Source organism: Phoca vitulina, unplaced genomic scaffold (assembly GCF_004348235.1).
Source record: "Phoca vitulina isolate PV1807 unplaced genomic scaffold, GSC_HSeal_1.0 scaffold41, whole genome shotgun sequence".
NCBI classification, from domain to species: Eukaryota; Metazoa; Chordata; class Mammalia; order Carnivora; family Phocidae; genus Phoca; species Phoca vitulina.
In genome coordinates this window covers 1,402,841-1,429,615 of record NW_022589744.1, presented here as the reverse complement: position 1 = coordinate 1,429,615, position 26,775 = coordinate 1,402,841, and the positions used below count along the sequence as shown (strand labels likewise).

Genomic DNA, 26,775 nt, shown 5'->3' with positions numbered 1-26,775 from the left:
GTGCAGAGTAAATGTGATGCTGTGAAAGAAATATAAGACTCAGAGTCCTAAGACCTGGTTCAAAACTCAGCTCTGCCTCCCTGTCAGTGAGGCCCAGTCCAGTGTCATTCCCCTGACTGAGCCCCGACCACCCATCTGTTAAGGGGCCCCTCAGAGTTGCTGGGAGGCTGGGATGTGGTAACCTAGGTTGAGAGCGACTAGCATGAAGGCTAGCATGTAGAAGACACCCCGAAGATGCTTATTTATTTTTTTCAAAGAAGCTTGTTTAAAATAGGAATGTCAGGGGCACCTTGGTGGCTTAGTCAATTAAGCGTCTGACTCTTGATTTCAGCTCAAGTCATGATCTTGGGGTCATGGGATGGAGCCCCTCCACACCCCATAAGAGCACTCCCTCTCTCTCTCTCAAATAAATAAAATATCTTTAAAAATATTAACAATAGGGGCACCTGGGTGGCTCAGTCGTTAAGCGTCTGCCTTCAGCTCAGGTCATGATCCCAGAGTCCTGGGATCGAGCCCCGAGTCGGGCTCCCTGCTCGGCCGGAAGCCTGCTTCTCCCTCTCCCACTCCCCCTGCTTGTGTTTCCTCTCTGTGTGTCTCTCTTTGTCAAATAAATAAAATCTTTTTTTTTAAAGATCTTATTTATTTATTTGAGAGAGAGAATGAGATAGAGAGAGCATGAGAGGGGGGAGGGTCAGAGGGAGAAGCAGACTCCCTGTTGAGCAGGGAGCCTGATGCGGGATTCGATCCCAGACTCCAGGATCATGACCTGAGCCGAAGGCAGTCGCCCAACCAACTGAGCCACCCAGGCACCCTAAAATCTTTAAAAAATAAAAAAATAATACAAAATTTAAAAAAAATATTAACAATAAAAATGTCTGGTCACAGCCACTGATTTGTTTGATGAGAGAAAGCAGTTTATCATTAGTCTCCTCAAAACATTTGCTGTCTTCTGAGGTTTTAACTTTTGCCTGACATCCCAAGCTCTTTTGTTTAAGAATGTTTTTTTGTCGAAAACACAAAAAAGAATGTTGTCTTCCTAACCTAACAAAATATTTGGAAGCCAAAACAGATAACTATGTACAGGAGGGGTTATTTCCAGGCACCTGGGTGGCTCAGTCGGTTAAGCGTCTGCCTTCAGCTCGGGTCATGATCCCGGAGTCCTAGGATCGAGTCCCGCTTCGGGATCCCTCTGCCCCTCTCTCTCATGAATAAATAAATAAAATCTTAAAAAAAAAAAAAAAGAGGGGGGACTTCCTTAGTCACTGCTTTTGCCACCAGGCTGCTTAAGGGGTAGCAGGATTTTACTTTTGTTTGGCTGTTCAGTGTCCAGCATCACTGTTGCAGGGATATCACATGGTAACAGGTTCCCCACTCTGATTGCAAACCTGGCATCTCATTGACCAGCCCATCCATTCCACTCCTGTATCAGAGCAGGAAACACCCTGGTAGGTTCTTTTCTCCTCTCACACAGACACAAGACTCACCTGACCGACAGGTCCTTCTTCCCTGGGGTGCCCTTATACATATCCCCGCGCTGACGACCAGGAGCTGGGCAGAGGCGCTGCCGCCTGCCGTACTGGTACTTAGGAACGGGAAGGGCGCTGGGAGGTCTCGGGTGTTCACATTGCCTGAAAGCCGGACTCACGCCTGGCACTGATGCAGCATTTGCGTGCCGCCCCATGGGGCTGGTGCAGTGGGGAGCTGGTCCTGTGCCCTCGTGGGCCCTCCATCTCTTCCCCTCCCCTCCCTGTGCTCCGCAGAGCACACCCCACCCCCAAGAAGTAGGCCTGCGTTTGGTTCTCCAGCACCTGCTGACTTGTCTCTTCCACTAGAAAAAGTATGAAAAGTGTGTGTGTTGTTAACAGATTCCTCTGGCGTGTCCCTTTGTCCACTGGAGGCGCTGTCTTAGAGCCTGACCTGGGAGCAAGGCTGACCCAGGATCCGGTCCAAGCTCTATTCTGCCGAGCTCTGGTTACTTTGGCTTCCGAGCCTCAACTTCCTCATCTGTAAAATGGGGACACAATACCCATCCAGAAGGGTATACCTAAAGCATCAAGCACAGTGCTTGGCCAAACAGGCAGGCGTAAACATGGGGCTTCCTGGAATGAGGACTTCTTTTTGCTCATTTGACTTTTTAAAAAACCACCTTCCTAATTGTGTTGATCAATTCGTATTTATAACATAAAATTGACTTTGTTTATAGAGTTTTCACGAAGTCTCCAAACTAGAGCTGAGTCCCAGCACTAGCTGCCTAAAGTGTGACCTGCCAGAGGCCCTTGTGGCACCAGCCATGGGGGGGGGAGGGGGACCAGGGGACCAGCCTCTCCTCACCCCCACTCCTTGGGAGGCAGCAAACTTTTTCTGTAAAGGGTCACATATAGTAAATATTTCAGGCTACCGTCCCTGTTGCAACTACCTAACTCTACGCGCTAGCAGGAAAATAGCTACAGATGATATGTAAGTGAAGGACTATGGCTTTTTCCAGTTAAACTGTTTGCCAAAATAAGCTGCTTTAGAATCACCTGGGGGCTGCTTCAAACCTGATCCCTGGGCCCCACCTCCAGAGTTTCTGATTCAGTGGGTCTGCAGTGGAGCCTGTCATTTGCATTTCTAATTGCCCAGGTGAGGCTGGTGCTGCCGGTCTGGGAACCACTCTGAGAACCACCATAGCCGCTCCCACACTCCCCTTCTTCTCTGTGCACCTAAAACACTTTATTCCTGCTGCGAATATAGCATTTATTATGTTATATTATGGTTAGTGGTCAGTGTGGGGGTCTCCAGGATCCTTTTTTTTTTTAAATTTTTTATTGTTATGTTAATCCCCATATATTACATCATTAGTTTTAGATATAGTGTTCCATGATTCATTGTTTGTGCATAACACCCAGTGCTCCATGCAGACGTGCCCTCCTCAATACCCATCACCAGGCTAACCCATCCTCCCACCCTTTTTTTTTTAATTTTTAAGTAAGCTCTACACCCAACGTGGGGCTTGAACTCATGACCAGGAGAGCAAACATATTACCGACTGAGCCAGCCCGGGGCTCCTCTGGGATCTTTCCTTAATCACCTTCCTATTCTAGTGCCTGACAATAGCAGCTGCTGATCATTTAGTGAATTCAAGAGAGGGTCACAGCCATTGAAGCCCCAGGTCCCTCCCTGCTCCTTGGTGGACATTTCTGTCTGGAGCTCTGCGCAGCCTGGCCCTGCCCTGCCACAGAGAAGAGGAAAAGGGACTTTGTCTCGCTGCCTGTCCAGAAACAGACCAGGAAAGGAGACATTCCCTGCTCACGCTAGACCTTGAACCTGGACTATTTCCTAAGGAAATAAAACAAGGGAGGGTGGGGGTTGGTTTGCTTAATTTTGTTATTATGATCATCATCATCATTATTTTGCTTCTAAATGGACTGTTTAATTTGTAAGGGGGCCAGGGTTACATCCAGATGGGTGTTTGCTGTGGAAAACCACTATTTCTAAGTTACACTAAGAAGGCATTTAAAACGAACTGCAGCCACGGCTTTTTCTCAGATCGGACAGAATCAAGTTTGGTCTTGATAAAAAGGAATAATATTAGAGACCTTTCCATATCTTGAGTAGCTCGAGTTTCAGCAACTCCTGGCTCCACCTCCCTCTCCTGGAACTCACTGCCTCCCTCCTGGTTTTTACCCCAAGGACCTCTGCAAGAGGCAGGCGTGGAAGGGAGCGCGCTTGCCCCTCCCCCCTTTGCGGAGGACGTACTGGCAGGAGCTCCGCAGAGATAGGGCTGAACAGTGGGGTAACGGGGATAATCCTAGTCATGGGCTGGCTGCAAACAGCAGATGTGACAATAACCTCCCTCCTTCCGATTCCCAGGCCTGTCTGAGGGAGGCTTACACAGGATTTTCTTTGGTCTGTGAAGTTTCAACACCATCCCTACCTAAGTTCTGTCCCTTACTCTCTCCTTTCCAAATTAATAGACAAAGCCAGGAGTCAGGACTCCTTCCCCTCCCCATCTCGATGGGCTCCCTGAACACCGCCCAAGGTCCAGACAACATTTGCTGCCCCTCTGGACTGTAGTGTGCTCAGCGAGGACCCAGTAAGCCGGAGCACGGGAAGTCCCCATGGCAAAGGAGCACGACTGACCCCAGCGTGGCTGAGACTCCTTCTGCTCGGCCCTGTCCCTGCCACCTCGTTACCTCTGCCTGCCAATCCGTTTTGCATCAATAAACTTTATGTTCAGGGCTTTGCAGAATGAATCAAAGGAGAGCAGCTAAGACTGATCTCTGACCTTGGCACATAAACAGCCTGCAGATTGGACTTGACAGTTAATAAAGGAAAGGCCCCGCAATTCTCGGATGCCTCTTTGCCTTAATTAGATTGAGCGTTCATAAGCTACGGGGAAATCTTCAGTTTGAAGAGAAAGACCCCACAAGGCAGGCAGTCACATCCCCACTCATTCATTCATCCGTTCAGACTGTCAGTCCCTCTGTCAACAGACCGGTACTTGTCAAGCGCCCTGTTACCTGCGCCCAGTGCTGTGTGAAGGCTTTCGAGGAAAGGGCTACAGGAGCTCCAGCGTCCACACTGTGCTCTCCCGGAACACAGCCGCTGGCCAGGCCGTCGAGCACACAAGCTTCGGTGCAAACACATCTGAACTTGAATCCTGAATTCTGCCAGGTGGCCTTTGGCAAGTTATTTAACCTCTCTGCCCTTGGTTTCCTCTTGGGGTTAATAATACCAACCGCCAAGGGTTGTCACCAAGACTAAGTGAGACCATCTGCACCAAGCATTCGGCACAGAGCTGGGCGCCCAGCAAGCACGCCAGAAATGCACTTCCCAGTACGGCGCCCTTGGCTCGCCGGCCGGCTCTGGCGGGGGTAGGGGGTGGGGCTCAGCCGGTCACAGGGAGCCGGTGATGACATCCCCGGTCTCTGCCCTCAATGATCCTGGAAGCGACTGGTGACTGCTCTTAGTTTCTTCATCTCTAAAATGGGGCAGAGGTGGTGATCCCCCGAGAGGATCTGGAAAGAGCATTAGCGCCTTGCTGGGGAAGGGCCTGTGGGAATACTGAGTTCCAGGACAGCCTGTGGCTTTGTCATCCGTGCCACCGCAGCCCTGCGGGCTGTCTTTAATAATAGATATTTTAAAATTCCCGAACCCACTTCATGCTATATTAGCTAGCACGCAGAGGTTTATTCAGTGTTAATCACATTAATCTGCTGTTTCATTTCACGCTGTGTGATGCCAACTTCAGTGAGAGCCAGGAGAGCAGAATTTACTCTCAAAGGGCTTCGTGCTGTGTTCACCCAAACGGCGCCTCGTCAAGGCATCTCAGAGGCCCAGAAACCTCTGGGCCACCCCCGCACCCCCCAGGGGAGCCCCGAAGCCTTACACAGTCTGCCTTTCAAGTGTCTCTCTGTATATATTAGTTTTTACCCTCAATTAGAAATCTTTTAGGCAAGCGTCCAGTTTTTACTAGCTATCTCTAATTCTTAAACAATGCAAACACATGCTATTCAGTAAAAGCTCCCCAGCAGGTGCCTGTCACAAAGGGACTCTGAGCATACTGGAGTTTGGAGGGTCCTTTGAGATCTCCCAGTATGACCCCCTCACGTTACAGATGGAAAAACTGAGGTGTAAGGACTTGAATCTCTCCTCTCTTGGCTCCTTCCTTAAGCCAATGAATAACCTTCATTCAGATCTTAAACACAAAACAACACATTTGCCAGTTTTTTCTTGGCCCTGCGCCCCAATCTGCTTGAACCTCCCACTTGCCCTCGGGGTCCTGTCAGCCAGCTGCCAGCCCCAGATCCTACTTGCTGAGGAAAATGGAAGCCATCAGACAGGAACATCTACCACCAGTGACCCCGTGGCCCAGCCCAGCACGGAACGGTGTCCCCCCGGGGCCACAGGCTGCCCTCCGTGTGCTGGTGGCCCTCCGCCACCTGCCTACCCAAGGACCTTGTCCCACACCTCTCACCCCGTTCTTACTTTACCAATTTACCTTTCCATGGGATCATTCCTCTCGACATACGCACATGCTCTCATTTAAAAAAAATTTTTTTTCATTTTTAAAAATTGTGTATAAAATCCTGCCTTGACCTCGCATCCTCCTCCAGCTGTACCATTTCTCTCCTTCAAAATTCTGCAGTTTCCCTTTCCTCATCACCTGCCGCTCACTTTTTCTAAGTTGCTTTTTTCCCAGTTTTTTTTTTTTTTTTTTTTTAAAGATTTTGTTTTGTTTTGTTTTTTTATTAGAGAGAGAGCACAAGTAGGGGGAGCGGCAGGCTCTCCGCTGAGCAGGGAGCCCAATGCGGGGCTCGATCCCAGGACCCTGAGATCATGACCTGAGCCGAAGACAGACGCTTGAGCCACCCAGGCGCCCCCCCCCCACCAGTTTTTTTTTCTAGGAAAAACATAAGCCTACAGCAAAGTTGAAAAGTATTAAAGTACCCTCGGCCTAGATTTTCCCCAATTAGCATTTTGCCACATTTGCTTTCCTTTTCTCTAGGAGATAATACACCTATATATAGTACATAATTTATATATAGGTAACAGATGCATAAATGAGTATATATAAATTATGTATATAAGTATATATAGGTGGGTATGTTTAGTTTTGTTGTTATTGTTAAATCACTGGAAAGTTGCAGGGATCCTACTCCTTCACCCCTCAATACTACAATAAATACTACAATGTGTGTCTCATAAGAGCCAGGATACTCTTACTTACTTAACCACAGACCATTATTACAAGAAATTGAATGCTAGTACAATATTATTTAACATAAAGTCCGTTTTCGGATTTCTCCATTTGCACCAAAAATGTCCTTCATAATGATTTTTTAATCCAGATTCCAGTGAATGATGAGGCCCACCCCAATTTAACTGCCAGATTAAACCTCCACCCAGACCTTCCAAGGTCAGGTAACTTCATTACCAAACCTAAAGGCTTTTTCTCTGGCCTCAATGGGGGCTCAGCCAGGGCAGTCTCCTCTGGACTTCCAGGTCAGCACACAGTCCTTTACTCCCTCTTTCCTGCTCCTTCCCTTCTCCCAGTCCTCCCTCTGTCCTCTCCAGGCCTCCCTCTGTCCTCTCCAGGCCTCTGTACTGGGCTCTCCTGTCCAGCTCCCAGGTGCTCTCATCTAGGCCCATGGCTTTAGCACCGGCTGCAGACGGATGCCACCCACATTTCCAGCATCCAGGGCCAACCCGGTCGAACCCATCTCCCCAACTCCAGACTGATGTACCCCACTGCCTTCTTCTCAGCCTCTCCCCTGGGACATGCCACCATCACCTCCAACCTGCAATGTCCAAATGGAAGCCTCCATGTTTCCCTTCTTCCCCATCGCAGTAACAGCATCATCATCACCTACCACCTGGTCCCGAATCCACCCTTTCCTCCCCAGCCACGCCCCCTCCCTGCCCTCCCCCCCGCCCCCCCCCGCCCCGCGGCCCCCCGGCCGCCCCCCCCCCCCCCCGCACTGGATCCTGTCTCAACTCACGCTGCCTCCATCTTCTGCACTACCACAAAAGTCTGGTCCACCCTTAGCGGCCGGAATACCCCGGGGCGGGGGGCGGTTGGGGGCTAGCTTCCAAACTGCTCTCCACCCTTGCCCCACCCCCACAAGACATTTTCCAGCTGTGTTAATCTTTTAAAATGTAATCCAGGTCGGGCCACTCCCTCTCTTAAACCTCTCCAACAACTTCTCATTGTAATGAGAAAACATTCCAACTCAGCAGGGTTTATGAGGCACTTGGTGGTCTTATGAGCCCCGCCTCTTTCCCCACCTCCTCCACCATTGTTTCTGGTGACCCAACCCTGGCCTCCCTCGGGGTTTTTGTTTGTATGGTCGTCTGCCTCTGCCTGCTGTGCTCTCACCCGGGATCTCAATGGCTGCCGGGCTCTCGGCCTTCAACTGCCCCCAAGCTCACACCGCATGGATCCGGCCACCAGCGTCAGCTGCCCTCTCACATCAACGTCCTGGGAAGGGCTCTGATTGGCTTAGCCAGTGTCACATGCACACCCCGTCCAATCATCTGTGGCCAGAGAGGTCATTGGGTGGAAACATGGCTGCCATGGCGCCCTGGTTCCTCTGGGGTTGGAGGACTGGGAGGGGGGACGTTCCTGGAGAAGGGGGTTGTGTGATGAGCTGCAGTTTGCCTTTTCTACCTCTGCTCAGTCTTCAGTGCACGGGGCCCGTCAGCAGCGCTTAACCTACTGGGGACTGCCCCTTCTATTTGTCCAATGAAAGGTTGTTTTAACCAAAAAAAGGGCAATATATAGTTACTGATAAAAAAGTTCAAAAATACAGAAAATAATGGGGAAAGAGACCCCAGATTTCTACCAGCTGATGACAACCACTGTTAACCTCCTCTGGCTCTGTTGTCCTCTGGACAATTGCCAGCCATGAACCCGAAGGGCCGCTCTCCTCGCAGCTTCCTCAGAGTGCAGTTCTGATTATTTATTTATTTAAAGATATTTATTTATTTATTTATTTGCGAGAGAGAGAGAGAGAGAGAGAGAGAGAGAGAGAGAGAGCGCAGTGGGGCGGGGGATGGGGGGCAGGGAGAGAGAGAGAGAGAGAGACCATGAGCAGGGGGAGGGGCAGAGGGAGAGGGAAAAGCTGACTCCCCGCTGAGCAGGGAGCCTGAGGTGGGGCTGGATCCCAGGCTCTGGGATCATGACCTGAGTGGAAAGCAGAGGCTTAACTGGCTGAGCCACCCAGGCACCACCCCCTTTATTTATTTTTGTTAAGGAGGTTCTGCCCCCAAGCAGGGCCTGACCTCAAGACCCTGAGATCAAGACCTGAGCTGAGATCAGGAGTCAGAGGCTTAAACGACTGAGCCACTCAGAGGACCCTTAGTTCCGATTCTTCCTTTCTTTTTTTTTTTTTAGGGTGGGGGAGGGGCAGTGAGGATCTTAAGCTGGCTCCATGCCTAGCTTGGAGCCCAGGGTTCCATCTCACAACTCTGAGATCATGACCTGAGCTGAAATCAAGAGTCGGATGCTTAACCTACTGAGTCAACCAGGCGCCCCCAGTTCTGATTCTTAACCCCATTTTTTTCTAATTCTCACTCATCCCGTGTGGTGGCTTCGAACCACCACCTTTGTGCTGGTGATTCCATCATTAAATCCTCTCCTGCCTATTTCTTAGGTACAAATTTGTATCTGTCTGTTGGACCTGGCAAGTCCATGAGATGCCTGTGGGTGGCTCAGACTATAGGCTCGTCACACTCCCTCCATATCCTCACATCTCTTCCTCTCTTGACTGAAACCCTAATTATGGCATCAACATTCCTCCCATGGTTAAAGCCAGAAACTTCCAGGTTATTCTCAGTTTCTCTCACTCCCTGCCTCCCTCACCTCATACTCTTCACCAATCCTATCCATTGTACTGGTTAAATGTGGTGGGCCCCGTTCTTGCTTTTCTGCTCTCACTTCCAAGCATTGGTTCATCCCATCTTGCTGTAACTCGTGGAATCTTCTTCCTGACCTCCCTGGCTCTAGTCTCCCCTGCCCCTGCATCACCCCCCCCACACACACACACACCCTTTCATCCCCTGTGATTATCTCTCTGAATTGTGACCAAAGGTAATTTTCTTGAATGTCCCTGTAATTATTCTGTTGTCCTCCTTTTAGTGTCTCCAGTGGCCCTCTGCTGCCCACAGGATTAAGCCCCAACTCCTCAGCATGGTATCTGAGGCTCCCACAATCTGGGAGGAACTGACTGGAAGACATTTGTAATTCCCAGGAGACGCTCCAAGACCTGCGCCATGCTCTGTCCTCCTGAACAGCCACAACCCTGTCCACTTGTGGCTCCTCCCCATAAATGGGTCTATGTGAAATTCCCTTCCTTTGATCAGACACCATCACCTCATCCCCATCCACCAGGAAAAATTTCACCCCCAGGGCACTTGGGTGGCTCAGTTGGTTAAGCAGCCAACTCTTGATCTTGGCTCAGGTCATGATCTAAGGGTCCTGGGATTGAGCCCCATGTCGGGCTCCCCACTCAGTGGGGAATCTGCTTGAGATTCTCTCTCTCCCTCTCACTGTGCCCCTCCCCCCCAGCTCACACGTGCGCACACGCGCCCTCTCTAAAATAAATAAATCTTAAAAAAAAACACAAAAAACAACTTCACCCTCCAAATCCTGCCTGAGGGTTACCTGCTTGTGACATCCTCCCTGAGAAAAGTCCTGCTTTTCTGTGCTCTGGGAAAATGGAATTTATAGCAAGAAATGTATAAATAGAAATCATTTCTGTAAGAATAAATGCAAAAGGCTAGATTTTGTTCCTTGATGCCCTGGGTGCTGCCACACCAAACCCCTCACCCACAGATCCCGCTCCCAGTTAGGACCCGCCCCCCGCATGTGCATATATAAATGCTAAATACTTCCCACAACGCTCCTGTCCACAGATAATGTTTCCCTGAGGCAGTGTGAGTTGGACAGAGAGGCAAGGCGGAGGGAGAGGCTCACCCACACTTACCTCTATCAACTCGGCCCCTGCATCTGGGAGGCTGAAGCCAGCAGCATCCCACCGGGACTCACATGGGTCCTGAGCATTTCTGCGTTCACGGGTCCTTTCCTCCCTTCAAAAAAAATATATTTTTTTAACTGTGTCACACATACATGTTGATACAAAAACAAACATAAGGCTGCCTTCATGATCATATATTCATTAGTGTTATATTCATTCTTTATTTTCTGGTTTTAAAATAAGTGATAATGGGCGCCTGGGTGGCTCAGTCGTTAAGCGTCTGCCTTCGGCTCAGGTCATGATCCCAGGGTCCTGGGATCAAGTCCCACATCGGGCTCCCTGCTCGGCAAGAAGCCTGCTTCTCCCTCTCCCATTCCCCCTGCTTGTGTTCCTGCTCTCGCTATCTCTCTCTCTGTCAAATAAATAAATAAAATCTTTAAAAAAATAAAATAAAATAAAAATAAAATAAAATAAGTGATAATGAAGGGGCGCAGTTGGTTAAGTGTCCAAATCTTGGTTCAGCTCAGGTCAGGATCTCAGGATTGTGAGATCCAGCCCCACAATGGGCTCTGCGCTCAGCGCAGAGTCTGCTTGAGATATCCTCTCCCCCTGGCCCCCACCCCGCTGTGTGTGCACACGCGCACACTCTCTCTCTTTCCGCTCTCTCAAATAAATAAATAAATCTTTAAAAAAAAAATGAAAACATTTCCCAGGGCTCCTGAAGTACCATGGGCCTGAGGCACTGTGCCCTAGAGAATGTGCTCTGTACCTAATGGGGAAGCTGACCTTGACTAAGGGGAAATACCTGAAATTTGTTGAAAGCCCGGAGGTCTTACCTCCTCTTCTTCACAGCTCTTTGGGACCTTAGAGAAGAAACATAGATTAGTGCTCTCTGCTACAATCTCATATACACTCACACAATAACACATGTTTATTCTCTCCAGGCCAAGGGATAAACCATTGATATAACTGCTAAATACACAACATATAATGACGTGTATCTTACACAAAGGAGTCTTATAAATACAGAACAGCTCACTGCAGTTGGCATTCAACACCGTTCTCTGTGAGTTAGGCTTGTGTTATGGGGGCCACTAGGGCTGCCAGATTATGTGTATTCTCTTACTTCTATCCAAATTACTGTTGAGGAAACTGAGAATTAGAGGAATCCAGTAACTGGGCCAAGATGGCACAGAGAACAGACGAAAGGGTGACTCCAGGATTTCAACCTCAGTGTGTGCTCTTATGAGTTGTTCTGGACAGTTTGAGTTTGAGGTGCCCAAAGGCCTTCCACTGGAGAGAGAGGTCTAGGAGGTATTTAGATAAACTAGCTCAAGGCTCAAGTGAGAGCCTTAACTCATGACACAGATTAGGGAATTATCCAAGTATTGGTGGCCTTTGGCAATTCAAAGTGGATCATCTTGTTCACTGTGTTGGTTTCTCTGTGTCACCGGGCCAGTCAGCCAGTTTCCCTAGTCCTGTTTCTGCACCTTTTTTTTTTTTTTTTTTACGATTTATTTATTTATTTTTAGAGAGAGAGAGCACGCATGCATGGGGGGAGGAGCAGAGGGAAAGGGAAAGGGAGAGAAATCTCAGGCAGACTCCCTGCTGAGCAGGGAGCCTGACGCGGGGCTCCATCTCAGGACCCTGAGATCATGACCTGAGGAGCAACCAAGAGCTGGATGCTTAACTGACTGAGCCACCCAGGAGCCCCTGTTTCTGCACCTTTAAACCATCCTGACTGGTCCTCCTCTTGGGAGCTGGGCAGCCTTGCTCCTTTGGTGGCTCTTACTCCCTAATCTTTTGCAGGGATGGCTGGTTTCTGAGAAAAGTTTAGGGGGCACCTTCCATCCACAGGCTCGGGGCTTCCGTCTCCAGACCCACTACTCCTCACTGGATGAGATGACAGAATTTGACTTTCTTCACTTCATTGTCTGAAATGCTCTAGGGACCCAGTACCTGGGTGACATTCTATGTACTCATCCACCTGAGAAATAGTTATTGAGCACCTACTATGTACCAGACATCATTGTAGGTACTGAGGATACAACTGTGATTGAAGTAGACAAAATCCCTGACCCCAAAGAGCTCATATCATAGTATAGAGGCAGGAGGCAGATAATAAAACATTAAGAACAATGCTGTATGTCATGAGGAAGATAAGGCCGCATGATGTGGTATGATGGGGACGGGGAGGGAGGCAGGGAGAAGGCTCTAGGGGGTGGTGGTGACACTGGTCAAGGGCATCAGCAGAGAAAGACTCTCATAAGTCAGGGGACATCCGAGTTGAAACCTGGATGAGGAGAAGCCACAAGTCATGGGAAGGTGGGGTACATGCAGGGCGCTGAGGTCAGGAGCAGCAAGTCCTGCGGGGTCCGGGCATGGCCTGTCTGGAAAGCCCGCCTGGCAGGAGAATGGAGAAGGGGCTTGGAAAGGCAGGAAGAGCCGAGGGTGGGCAAGGGGTCCTGCCCTGGGCAAGAAGGCCCCACCCAGGGCAGCCAAGGATCAGCTGACTGGTGGGAAGGGAAAAGTAAGTCAAGAGAACACCACTCCTGGGGCGCCTGGGTGGCTCAGTCGTTAATCTCTGCCTTCGGCTCAGGTCATGATCCCAGGGTCCTGGGATCGAGCCCCGCATCGGGCTCCCTGCTCAGTGGGAAGCCTGCCTCTCCCTCTCCCTCTCCCCCTGCTTGTGTTCCCTCTCTTGCTGTGTCTCCCCCTGTCAAATAAATCAATAAAATCTTAAAAAAAAATCTTAAAAAAAAAAATCTAAAAAAAAAGAGAACACCACTCTTTCCTAAGGAAGGAGAAAGAGGAAGGAAGAAGGAGCAAGAAGGAAGCAGCCGCAAGATGGTACACAATTTGCCTGGCCCTTTGTTAAAACGTACCAAGAATTCCCAGATGGCAGCAGCAAGAGCATCGAGCCTCACTGGGCCCCTCTGAGTGCCTGGCGGTGCCACAGAACAGGACGCGCCCCTGATGCCACCCCGGGCCGCGTGGAGCCCCTCCCAGGAAGATGAGGCGCAGGTCCTCCCTGCACTGCAGGGGGCTCACAGACAGGACTGGAGCACAGTGTCAAGGTGGTGGATTACATTGTTCTCTTTGGATGAAAATGTTGCAAATTGTACAATGTTGCCAAACCAACACAATTTATGTAGCTGATTTCGGGGACTCTCTAATTGTTCGACACTTCTGAGAGTTGCGGTGTTTTCTTTTTTCTTTTTTCTCGGGAAGGCTGGGGTGGCTGGTGGGTGGAGGTGGGGCCAGTGCCCTTTCTCCTCCCTCCACCCCCACATGGCAGGCCGCAGGGCTGACCTCTGAGCAGGTGTAGCATTTTCCAGACAGGCCCAGTTGGTTGGAGCCAAGAATGTTTAAGCCCATGCATTATGTCAAATACCATTTATATCAAAATACCCCTCCTTAATCTTAGGCTAATTACCTTACGATTAACACTAGTCGTCTGACCTTGGTAAACCATGTATCCCCCCTGAACATCAGAGTTCCTCATCTGTAAAATGGAGATCATTTTATATTTCACAGGGGTGCTGTGAGGATTAAATTATATGAAACGCTTTTTAAAGAGTATTAAGGTCTAAACAAATGCCAGTTAATGTTCCCGCAGATCTGCTCAGCAGCAGCTTCATCGGGGCAGATGGGGGACCTTGCTTCAGCCGCGGCTTGACAGAAACGTTGGGGCCACCTGACTCCCAGGCTCTAGTGTATTCTTAACAATCAACTTCTGATCTTCAGTTTCTCAAGTAGCTTCCTTTCCTGGGGGGGGGGGGAATCCCCTTGCCTTTCAGTTATGTTTGAGATCACAGATCAATAATCCTGGCTTATGTGCCACATTCTTGTGAGTTGGGCTGGCTTCGTAATTTTAATTGTCCCTAGATGAACCGAGAAGAATCCAGACCTTGGACCTGAGGGTCAGTAGGGAACAGGTAATCATTCTTACTCATTTTCTTAGTACATAGTGCACTTGAGTAACACTCTCATTAAAATGTGCTTAAAGGCAGATGCATTTATGACAAGAGTGGGCAATGCAACGCTCCCGATGCTGTGGGGTGGAGAACGTGGGAGTCTTCCACAATCCTCCTGCCTGTGCGGTGGCTGTTCCTTCTGCCTAGAAGGCTCTTCGCTCAGACACGCAGGAGGGAAGCCATCTCCTCCAGGAGACCCCATCTCAGAGGGCTCTTTCCTCCACTCCCGCCTCTCCCTGTTTACCCGGCTCAATTCTTCCTGGCACATGCCCACCTGATTCATGTCCTATGGGCTTCTTTGGAATCTCTGCCACCAAATGTGAGCTCCAGGAGAGCTGTGACTGTTTGCTGTGGTGTTTCTAGGCTTAGGATTCACAGCCTTGGGCAGCAACGGGATCCAGCTAGCACTTACAAGGTTCTTTTGTTTTCACGGTATTTATTTATTTAAAAGATTTATTTTTTAGAGAGAGATAGAGAGAGCAAGGGGTGGGGAGAGGCAGAGGGAGAGGGGGAGAGAATCCAAGCAGACTCTGCACCAAGTGTGGAGCCCAACATGGGGCTTGATCTCACAACCCTGAGGTCAAGACCTGAGCCAAAACCAAGAGTCGGATGCTTAACCCACTGTGCCATCCAGGTGCCCCTCACTGTATTTATTTTTAAAAATATCTTCTGTTGGTGCCTCTGGATGGCTCAGTGATTTAAGCGGCTTACTTAAATTTAAGAATGTAAGTTATTTTATTTTTATTATTATTTTGTGGGGGAGGGGCAGAAGGAGAGGGAGAGAGAGAATCTTAAGCAGGCTCCACGCCCAGCTGGACTTTTAACACACTGAGCCACCCAGGTGCCCCAGGATATTTTAAGTTTTAAGGGAGAAATCCAAACTCAGAGAAAGGGAGGTGGGGAATGAAGGACTGAATGCAATTTGGGGCTCACCTCAGGGTGAAGATGCCATGTTTGTGCCTTCGTCGAGGCCACTGGCCTCCGTGTCTCGGAGACTCCCCCCGCCCCCCCAGCATGGGATCTGACTGTGGCTATTTGCTCGGTGACTTGATCATACACTATGTTCCACTGACTACATGGGAGACAGCGTCCAATCTTGGACCGAGAAATTCCCTGAAATAATGTGAGGTGGCGGCGCTGCACCATTTTAGTGTTTTTACCTGTGAAACTCACTGCCAGCACTTCTCCAAACCAACCTGCACGCCAAATTAAGAAGCATATAAAAGAGCTTGTAACGCATCGATGCAGCCGGGCTCTGAAAATAGCAGCCCAAACCACAAACCAGAGAACAGACCTTTGTGAACAGAGTGAAAGAAGCTGTTTGTCCTGGGCTCATCTTTTAAGGCACGGATACAACTCCCCACGATTACTGAAGTAACATCTTGAGGCAAAGATAGGAATCAATTAGGAGGAAAGTAGAATTCTTAATACATTAGATTTTCCTTTTCCTATTAAGTTTTCAAGGCCCTAATTTGCCAGCCGGAGCCCAAGAGAGTGAACTGACATGGAGGCAGGTCATGGAGCCAATGCAAAGCATAGGTTTGACAGCATTAGCAGAGGCCAGGCTCAGGATGAAGCATACAGACCAGGAGACGAATCTCAGATAATGAATGGGTTCGCAGTGCAAGAGCCCACACTCTCCACGTGTGACACCCTGACCCTGGGCACCACCTTCCCCAACATGGCTTTACCCCAGTGGTTCCAGTGCCCTGGCCCACCACCGGGTGGTGGTGGTCCAAACACCGTCGAATTTCTCTCCTCAGCCGAATTACGACTACTTAGGCAGAGCAGTTGGTTTCGGAAACTTCTCCATTAGACATGAATCTAAACCACGTAACTTCCTGAGCAGCTTCACACGTGGAGCTACCTTCCCAGCCAACACAGCACTTTTCTTGCACCAAGAATGTCAAGAGATCAGACCTGAAAATACAAAGTACAAACTGGTGGTTGCCAGAGAGGAAGGACAAAATGGGTGAAGGGGACTGGGAGCTACAGCCTTCCAGCGATGGAATGAAGAAGTCACAGGGATGAAAGGCACCGCACTGGGAATATAGTCCATGGGACTAGAATAGTGTGTGGCGACCAGCGTAGCTCTGCATGCAGGGAACACAGCGTAATGTAGAGCTGTTGAGTCACTACGCTGTACACCTGGAATTAACGTAACGTTGTGTGTTGACTCTATTTCAAAAAAAAAGAAGAAAAAAAAAAAACAAACGAATACCGAGAGATACTGTTAGGAGTCAGACCCATAGTCCAGACAGTCTGTTTCTGAGCGGCACCAAAGTCCTACTTTCATCTACCCTGACCATGTTTAATTGTCCTCTGACCATTATTAGTGATTCCAAGGCTAAAAAATCATGCCAAGTCCCTTACGGAGTTTAAGGTAGCTTGACAGATTAAAAAGTCAGAGAGCAAGGGAAGAGAGCGTAGCAGATGACAGAGAAGATCAAGGAGAGCAGCAGGAGGGAAGACGCTCATTTCTTACACTTAAAGCCCAAAGCTCAAGCCAGGTGGCCCGAAGATGGAGTAAAATCTCTTCCTGTTACTTTGAAATGCCTCAGAGATGCCAAAGGAAGGTCTTTAGTGGATCATTTAATAGATCTGTTCTTCCTTCCAAAAGATACATGAAATACCGTTCCAGTGACTCAATCTTTTACAGTCTTAGGTAGATTCCGTGTAATGGAAGAGATGGGGAGCTAGCTCCCTCCCATCCTTTACAACTCACTGATGAAGCTAAGCAAGGTGGCTGTTAGTGCAAGGGTGGAAGGGTGGTGTGTGTGGGGGGGTGTTGGACCCAGGGCAGGGTGAGGAGGTGTCTGCGAGGCAGGGAGCTGTGGCGATAGTAACTTGGAGTGGGGTGTCAGAACCTGAGAGGTGAGGCGGCCCTCCATGTGTGAGTGGTGACAAAAGGGGGAATGTTATATATGAGGGCATTGGCCCATCGTATTGAGGGTCATGGGAGTTTGGGATCGTTGGAAGAAGAATCTATAAGTACAGAGAATAACAACTAGAAGAAATCTTGTGGTGCGATGCACTGAAGGCATTAATCTGAACGGATGGTTTTCAATATACATGTTTAAGTATAAAAATATAGATGCAAATATGCGTGTGTGTACATATGTGCAAATATCCCTGAGCTCCGACCACTGAGGGGGGTTGGGAACAGGAACACCCCAAAAGCAATGAGCACACTTAGCTTGGTTTCTAAACACCTTTTTGCATTAAAAGAAACCAGAACTCCTTGGGGGAAATTCAAACTGGGGCAGAGAAATGGGAAGATGAGCCTGGAACTTGTGCTTGAAGTGCTCAAAGAACATCGGGGAGTCACAAGGTCACAGAAGCTCTGAAGGGGCCCCCACTGGCCAAATCTGGGGTAACATGAGTACCAAAAGAATGAGAGTATATATAATGATCATTTAATAAAACAGAAATGAGTCCCTATTAAGAAAAGGAACAGAAAAAAGAAAGCTTTCGTAGTAGCAACTTGGAATAAAATCTGGCATGCCTGAGGTTGCTGGGGGAGAGGGGATGTCTGTTTTCCTTTGTCTTCCTTTGGCTGCCTACATGCACTTCAATCCCTTCTGCATAGACTCTGTCCCCTCCCCTGACCTAGGCCAGAGACACTGATGTGCAGCAGGTTATTTTAGTCAATTATGACCTTCCCACCAACAGGGAACACTATATCCACAGAATCGGTCGTGGGGGATGATTTGGCCATAAGGGTGTGGCTATTAACATGATGACAGAAGCCAAGAGGATTCTTTGAGACATCAAGACCTTCTACAACACCCCCATTGAGGAGGCACCCCTCGATGTCGCTAACCTCATCTGCGGGGCTGTCCTGCTACCTAGCCCTACCCCGGGTTGTCTGGGGGCAGGCTGAAGAGGAGCAGGGGCGGGGAGGGAAGGGAGCCAAGGGATGGACATCTTGTCATTTTTTTTTTTCTTGAATAAATGTCACTTTTTGAGGCAAAAAAAAAACAAGAAAAAATGAAAAAAAAAAAAAAAGAAAGCAAGCTTTCCTTAAAAAATGCCAACCAATAAATGTAGAAAGAATGGCAGGATTAGGAGACACTCACAGGCTACCATCATAGTAATTCAGCCAAGAAACTGCAACACAGATGCCAAACTAGTTTGATGAGAAATGGGTTATGTACCCGATTTCAAAGCACAACCCCACAAGATGCTTATTAGTAACTTTTCAGTGGAGAAACCCAGCAGATACCACCTCCATTAAGTCATCAAGGTTAACATCACCACTAACAGGGTGACTCAAAATCATGTTATGCCGACAGGATGGGAAGAGCACAGCATCACTTGACACTCCTGCCAGAAATGTGTGACCTGGAATCCAACCATGAGAAAGCATCAACAAACCCAAATTCAGGGACAGTCTGCAAAACAGCCTGTAATCTTCAAATGTCAAGGTCATTAAAACCAACCTGGATTGTTCCAGACTACAGGAGATGGAGACAGGACTACTAAGTGCAACTTTTTTCTGCTGATAGAAGATTATTATTGGGGTCACTGGGAAAATTTGGTTATCTGTGGATGGTAGTGTTTTCAGGTTAATTTTTATTTCTGATGGATTTATTTGGTGATATAGAACAGCTTCAGTTATAGGAATTATGCATTAAAATATGCAGGAGTGTTGGGACATCACCTTGCAACCTATTCTTAAAAAGTATTCAGAAAAAAATGGACTATTCTTGCAATATTCTTGGTAATTGGTACTTTCCTTTAAATTTGAAATTATTAGGGGCACCTGGGCAGCTCAGTCAGTTATACATCTGACTCTTGATTTCGGCTCGGATCATGATCTCAGGGTTTTAAGATCCAGCCCCACGTTGGGCTCTGAGCTCAGCAGGGAGTCTGCTTGAGATTCTCTCTCCCTCTGCCCCTCCCCCAGCCCCCTCACCCCTGTTCTCTCTCTCAATTCTTAAAGTTCTCTCAATTTCTTTTGTGTCAAACATTTAAGGGTACAATAAAAAAAGAAAATGAAACGATTTTGCTAAAAGTCAAGATCCTTTTAATTTTTTAGAAAGAGGTTACTTGAGGGGAAACAGTGCTTAAAATTCCACAGAACTAAAGTTAAGTGGAGACCATGACCGAATAAATACATAACAAGGACTCGTTTTGATGCTCTTTAAAGCAGTGTTTTTGAATCAGGTAAACATCCAAAGAAAGATGATTCTTCTTGATGTGCTTCTTGCTGAACAAAATTTGTATTTACCTTTGTATGTATTAACTGCCTAGCCTAGGTATTTGAACTCTGAAATAATTTAATGCAACTCAAATGACACTTTAACATATATAATACTTTTCTTGATTTCTTACATTCATATATAACAAATTCTTGATGCCTTTAAATTCATGATTCCCATGACCATTTCAGTTATGATAAATTACAAAATGGCAAGAAAGATCCTTTGAGATCTCAAAGAAAGAAACCAGAGGAAGGGGCGCCTAGGTGGTTCAGTGGTTAAGCATTCAACTCTTGAACTCAGCTGAGGTCTTAATCTCAGGGTCATTGAGTTCAAGCCCGGCATTGGGCTCCATGCTGGGCATGGAGCCTGCTTAAAAAAAAGAAAAACAAAACAAAACAAGAAACAAAACAAACTTGAGGAAAGTATATATTAAAGGCCTTCACAAATATGAAGGACAATTATTAAAATCTTGATAAAAAGCAATCTGTCCTAGGTTCAAGGTTCAAGTCTGAATCCTTGAACTTTCCAAGATCAAGACACCATTTGCATATGTTCTTTTTTAAAAAACTCCAATGAACTCCTATCATGTCAGGAGCAGGTGCCTCTCAGCCAGCACCAGACAGAAGAGGCTTGCGATATTTGCACTGAATCCAAACCCGGTACATTGTCAGCTGTTTCCCCCGGTTCACTTGCAATCGGCGATCCACCAGGTTTTGAACCTTTTCCAGTCCAGCAGTAGTGAAAAGCGTATCCAGCTCCTCTGGTTTGGAAAAGAGATGTTTATATATTTTCCGCTGAAGAAAAAACATTATCTACCACTTCCTACGTTTAATGGGGCTCCGTGAGACTGTTTTTATTTATATATTTTAAGTGGCTTGAGCCGTGCTGTTTATAAGTGCGGTAACAGTTTGGTAACAGCAAATTCACATTTAAATGGGGGAAGCTGAACCGTCTGGGAAGGGCAGCTTGGTATCCCAAGGGAGAGCCGAAGAGTTGGCTGACGGGGAAGAATTTTCAAGAAGGGCTTCACGGACACCTTAAGATTACATGCAAAAATCTACATAAATGTAACATCAAAGCCACTTTTTTAGGGGAGAGGTTCCTCCACTTTCACCAAAGGCTCAGAAAAGTATGTGACAGAATAAAGGACCCAGGAATGGCAGTGGGCACGTGGGCAGGGCCGGCCGCAGAGGAGAGCCATCCTGGGTTACAGCGGGAGCTAGGGAGCACGGGCCTGGCTCCGGGGCCCCTACGGGGTGACCCAGCCTTCAGGGTGACACCAGTTGCACTGAAGTCCCGCAAAATGGGGCAGGTCTCCTGTTTTGGACAAAGGGACTGGGAGGAAGAGCAGACCGCAGGAGGGCCATGCGGAGGGCTGAAGGCTCCTGTAAGTGGAGCCTGTCTGCAGAACAGCGAACAGGTTCCGGGCAGCTGAGCGCAGGGTGGCGAAGGCCCCCACAGGTGGGAGCGCCCAACAGTCTTACTTCTGAGAGCACACGGAGCAACGTCTGAGCTGGTGTTTGGGGGACTACTGGCGTACGCAAAGATGAGCGTTTTCATACCTTGTGTGAAGAAGTAAACTCTAGTACCGTCACCTCTCACGTAGAAATTTTCAGACAGACACTGACCTGTGGAGCGATGTGATAAAAATCAGAGAAACTTTAAAGTACTTCTTTGAATTTCACTGCCAATCAAATGTGCATTGTGATACCGATTTCTTGGGCAGAGAACAGAAGCCTTTCTTGGTTACTCTGGGCACCTTGCAGGAATTGGCAGTTTCGCTGCTATGAAGGAACGGTGCTTTGGAGCGAGCAGCCCTGGGGGCGCCATCAACCGCAGCGTTTGATCACATGGGCGATTCTCAGCCTTCTGTTCTAGAGCTGTTTCCTGTTGCAAACAGTGTTTCCCTCCTCCCTCATTCAATAAATACCACATACTCTTTGTAAAACAAAAATAAATAAACAAAAGACAGGGACTTTAGCTACGCTGAAGGGAAGAAAACTTGAGCCACTGGGACCACTTCCCACGTCTCTCCACGCATCCACACACACTCACAAATACAACCCGCGTGCTGTTTTTATCATGGACGCTTTCCCCTCAGCTGCCAAGCCCTCTGACCTAATGTCAATTTACTAACCTGGTAGGTGATTCTGCACCTTTGGAATGTCAATATAATCTTACTTGCTTTACTTTGCTTATTTCTCCCCAGCCACTCTTGTATGTGCGATCAAGTTTAAAACAGTCACGTGCACACTGCTTTTCTCATCTGGGAATGCAGAATGGAAACCCCGCCAGGACTGCCGGTGTGGGGCCCACCTCATGCGGCAGGCACAATGCTCCCCTCCCCAGAGGCATTCACTTTGTTTTGAAGATTTTGCCTACATACACATTACATGCTAGTTCTTGAGTAATGCCCCAAAGGATTGTTAGACTGAGTAGATAACACCAGTGTGCTTAAAAAAAAAAACAAACAACCCAAAACAACCCAAACACCATTAACAAGTTGTTATTTCTACCAGTAATGGAGAAGTGTATCTCCTTCTTTGAAATGGCCAGTGGTAGGTTTAAGAAGTGGTTATCTCACTCTAAGTTTTGTTACCTTGAAGTTTGTTTTTGGCCATTTGGATTTGCCCTTCTGTGAATCAACTCTAAAATTTTCCTTCCCTGTTTTTTGGGTGGGTTGCTGATCTCCTTATCAATTTACCAACAGGCCCTTGAAGAGCAGAGATAATAATTGAGTCTTTATCTGTTCTAGGCACCGAAATTATTTGTCTTTCAAATTTTTAATGGCATCTTTTGCCATGCCACATTTAAAATTACTTATGTAATCAAATCTTTTTCCAAAGGTAGCTATTCTTTTTTTTTTTTTTTTAAAGATTTTATTTATTTATTTGACAGAGAGAGACACAGTGAGAGAGGGAACACAAGCAGGGGGAATGGGAGAGGGAGAAGCAGGCTTCCTGCTGAGCAGGGAGCCCGATGCGGGGCTCGATCCCAGGACCCTGGGATCATGACCTGAGCCGAAGGCAGACGCTTAATGACTGAGCCACCCAGGTGCCCCACCAAGGTAGCTATTCTAAAAGTAGCTGTCTTGGTTAAAAGATCTCCCAAATACCTAGATTATACAAATCTTCAAAAACATACCACCCTTGTCATGTATTAAGTAGCTTTATATATGGAGCTACAATTCTAGAGTTTCTATTCGATTTCACTGACTTCTAGGTCTATTCTGATGGCAAAACTGTTGCTTTGGTAATAGTAGCAAAATACCTTTTTTAAACCGAAGCTGAGCCATGTCATAGCGGCCATAATCTCGCAGAAGCATCATCCCTCCGGGCTTTAGAAGCCTGCTCAGCCCGTTGATGGCCTTCTGCATCCTGCGGGGCAACACAGAATGAAGATCAGGTCTCCTTAAGGACAGGATTCCTTTTCCTTGTAGCATGCCTGGAAAAGCCAGTGGACTTCCTAACCTTGACAAACGAACCCCGACATCTCAGCTCCTCTGCTCTTGCTTCAGTGAGAACGGGAGCACATACCCAAGCTTCTCAGGTGCTTCTGCTGTCTGCTCGTGACCGTGGCTTTGACCCACTCCCTCCACCAGGAAGAGGCCTGAGGTTAATCCGCTTCTGCCGGAGGGCTCCACTTAAATACTCTGCGTCTGGCTTACTTCCTACTCCTCCTGGGATGGCCTCATGGGGAAGCCACCCGTCCTGTGCTTCTGGGGCTCTCGGAGCACAGCCCTGAAAACCTGCGGTGAGGACTACTAGTTAGCTGACTCATCCGCCTGCCCCCAGGCCTGAGAGCTCTAAAGGCAGAGACTGTACCTTTCCATTTGTTAAATGAAGACGAAACCTCCAGCACTTACAGTTTACACGGTGAGTCAGAATGCAAATGGGTGCCCCTGGCAGAGCGCTTTACCCTCTGACTGCACTTCCCACACGCAGGCTTAGTGCCGGTTTCGCCTGTACTAACCTTGGAAGTATCAATGCTACAAAGTCTACTTGAATACTGAATAGTTTTTAATTTAATTTAATTTAATTCATTTATTTTTAAGTTTTATTTATTTATTTGACAGAGAGAGACACAGCGAGAGAGGAAACACAAGCAGGGGGAGTCGGAGAGGGAGAAGTAGGCCTCCCGCCGAGCAGGGAGCCCGAAGCGGGGCTTGATCCGAGGACCCTGGGATCATGACCTGAGCCGAAGGCAGACGCTTAACGACTGAGCCACCCAGGCGCCCCGAGAGTTTTTAATTTTAGTGTTTTATTTCAGTCCACGTCAGTTTTTAAGTTTGTAGCATTTAAACTTCCACTGATATTTTATCTATCAAACTCTTACCCCCAACGCGGGGCTTGAACTCACAACCCTGAGATCAAGAGTCACATGGTCTACTGACTGAACCAACCAGGTACCCCGAGACTTCTGCAGTTATGAATGTTTAGAACCATGCCTGGCTTTTTGGGCTGTCTTGCACCTGCCTTTCTGCACGCTCACAATATCCCTGTCAGGTCAGATGACTCAGTGCTCTCTTCAAGGAAATGTGGGACAGAGACAATCACTCGCTCCTCTGGGTCTCTAGCTGACGCTACTTCCTGAGGACAGTATCTCATCAGGACAGCTGGCTGCCCACTCTAAGAACCTTACCAGTATCTCGCAGGGTTCGACACCTAAACCGGATTTTATGGAATTTTATGGAATTCCCCTGTACTGCAGTTTTCCAAAGAACTTAAACATAAAGGAACACCCGTGTTAAGCTTCACTATAAATTCTGTTGTTAATAAGCCTGGTTTACCGAAAGCATTTAAAAAGCCCAATGAGGGGCGCCTCGCTGGCTCAGTTGGGAGAGCGTGTGGCTCTTGATCTCAGGGTTGTGGGTTTGAGCCCTACGTTGGGCGTACAGATTACTTAAAAATAACATCTTAGAGATTTATTTATTTATTTTTTAAAGATTTTATTTATTTGAGAGAGAGTGTGAGCGAGAGAGACAGCACAAGCAGGGGTGGGGCGGGGGAGGGGGGAGGCAGAGGGAGAAGCAGACTCCCCGCTGAGCAGGGAGCCCGATGTGGGGCTCGATCCTAGGACCCCGGGATCATGACCTGAGCCGAAGGCAGATGCTTAAAAGACTGAGCCACCCAGGTGTCCCTTAAAAATAACATCTTAAAGTAAACTAAAAAGCCCAATGAGGGGGCGGGTACTAACAGCTGGGGTTCTAAAACAGCGGGCTGCGATTATCAGCAGGGGTTCCCCCCCACACCCAGTAACGCTGCTCTCCCATCCCCTGGGGATGCTCAACCATAGCACCGAGAAGAAGAACCAACTGCTGCAGCCAACAGACAGAGGTTTAGAGGCAAAAATGTTTAGGAAAAGGGTTGAGACACTTGTATCACTTTGACAGAATGGCTTTTCCCGGCCTTTCAGATCATCCTGCTTACTTAGGGTCCAACCCTGGTATCAAGGTCCCTGACCCAAGCTTTGTTCTGTGACACTACTGGCTAGGGGACCTAAAACTTACTTGTCTGGAACAACGGCCGAAAGAACAAATATGAGGATGATGATGTCGAGGCTCTCCCCGGGCACTGGGTAACTCGTATCTTCATCACACAGATCGTGGACAAAGGCAAAGCACCGACAAGGATCGTATGCTGAATTTGTCTGCAGACAGTTGAGACACATAGGTTAGAAAATGTTCACACAGCCTGGAGGAAAGCTAATCCTGCTTTAAGTGTAACCGCTGCTCCGGCTGCTGAGGGCTATCGCTCTAATCAGGACGCACGCCTTCTTACTCAAAGCCTAAGAACGTCCAACAATTCCAGGGACAAGCCTGCGGAATCCAACTGGTATTTTTATTTATTTATTTTTTAACCTTTTTTTTTTTTTTTTTTAAAGATTTTATTCATTTATTTGAGACAGAGAGAGAGCACATGAGAGAGAGAGCATGAGCAGGGAAGAGGGGTAGAGGGAGAAGGAGAAGCAGACTCCCCGCTGAGCAGGGACCCTGCTGTGGAGCTCAAGCCCGGGACCCTGGGATCGTGACCTGAGCCAAAGGCAGACGCTTAACCCACTGAGCCACCTAGGCGACCCCCCAGCTGGTACTTTTAAAACGGACTGTTTTGAAGGTGCCGGCTGGCTCAGTCGGTAGAGCACGTGACTCTTGATCTCAGGGTCGTGAGTACAAGCCCCATGTTGAGGGTAGAGCTTACTTAAATTAAAAAAAAAAAATTAAAAAATTTAAAAAAATTTTTTTAAAAATAAAATGAATGTTGGGGGGCGCCTGGGTGGCTCAGTTAGTTAAACATCTGACTCTTGATTTCAGCTCAGGTCATTACCTCAGCACTGTGAGATCGACCCCGCGTTGGGCTGCATGCCGGGCACGGTGCCTGCTTAGGATCCTCTCTCTCTTCCTTTGCCCCCCCGCCCCCCACAGCCCCCCTCTCACACTCACACTCGCCCTCTCTTAGGAAAAAAAAAAAAGGAATGTTCTTGATTCTTCTACTTTTATTCTTTACTCTGATGCATAAAGTTAGATTTGAGGACTGGAAAGTGATCAGGAAGGTAAATGACCACAAGCAAAAAGAAAAATCTCATCAGGAGAGAGAGAAAACATACTGACATTTAAAATCATGATTTAAAACAACTCCCAACCCAACTATAGCATATTACACCTATCACAGAATTCTCCAGGAAAATGTATTAAATGTGGAAAATTTAACTTTATATTTTATTGTCATAAAATTAACCAAAGAAAAAAATAAATAAAATTAACTAAAAGAAAAGCTCAATATTCACCTGGTCTACATCCATAAAAGTAACACTCCAGAAAGACACGAATTGCCAATTCCAGACCTCCTATGCTAGCAGCATTAGACATGACTGTAACCAACACATTTTAGGGTAATTTCTCTTTCTGTATCTCTCTTTTCCAAAAATGTGACTTTGTTCCTCATTGGCCACAGCTAATTCAAACACAGCAAGTAGATTATCAGCTGGGCCGGGTCAACCAGACTCTTTCTGGGGACTTTGGAATCAGGACAAGTCATTCTGGTGAAGTTCTGAGAACGCCTGAACAGGGTGGACATGTAAGGGGGCAAGCACGTTGGTGTCATGTGACAAACCTATTAAAGAAAACTGGTAAAG

General features: G+C 47.7%; 1 protein-coding gene and 1 non-coding gene across 5 annotated transcripts in view; one reads left to right on the top strand and one right to left on the bottom strand.

Annotated features, from left to right (window-relative positions):
* The window catches only part of METTL2A (methyltransferase like 2A), a 39,793-nt gene that overhangs the window by 7,421 nt on the left and 5,597 nt on the right, over positions 1 to 26,775 (bottom strand). For 2 of the 4 annotated variants that reach the window (XM_032429940.1, XM_032429942.1), the window contains exons 6-8: positions 25,154 to 25,293; positions 22,915 to 23,021; positions 10,470 to 10,572 (exon numbers count right to left, since the gene is read on the bottom strand). In XM_032429940.1, the coding sequence (XP_032285831.1) occupies positions 10,475 to 10,572; positions 22,915 to 23,021; positions 25,154 to 25,293 (345 nt within the window). In that variant the 3' untranslated portion in view covers positions 10,470 to 10,474. Of the gene's footprint in view, positions 1 to 10,469; positions 10,573 to 11,265; positions 11,324 to 19,984; positions 20,405 to 21,206; positions 21,273 to 22,914; positions 23,022 to 25,153; positions 25,294 to 26,775 lie in introns of those variants that run through there. The other 2 variants (XM_032429943.1, XM_032429939.1) reach the window with 2 other exon arrangements.
* LOC116648167 lies at positions 17,861 to 18,005 on the top strand. Its single transcript, XR_004302453.1, has one exon. It is a non-coding gene; the product is annotated as a small nucleolar RNA SNORA67 (small nucleolar RNA).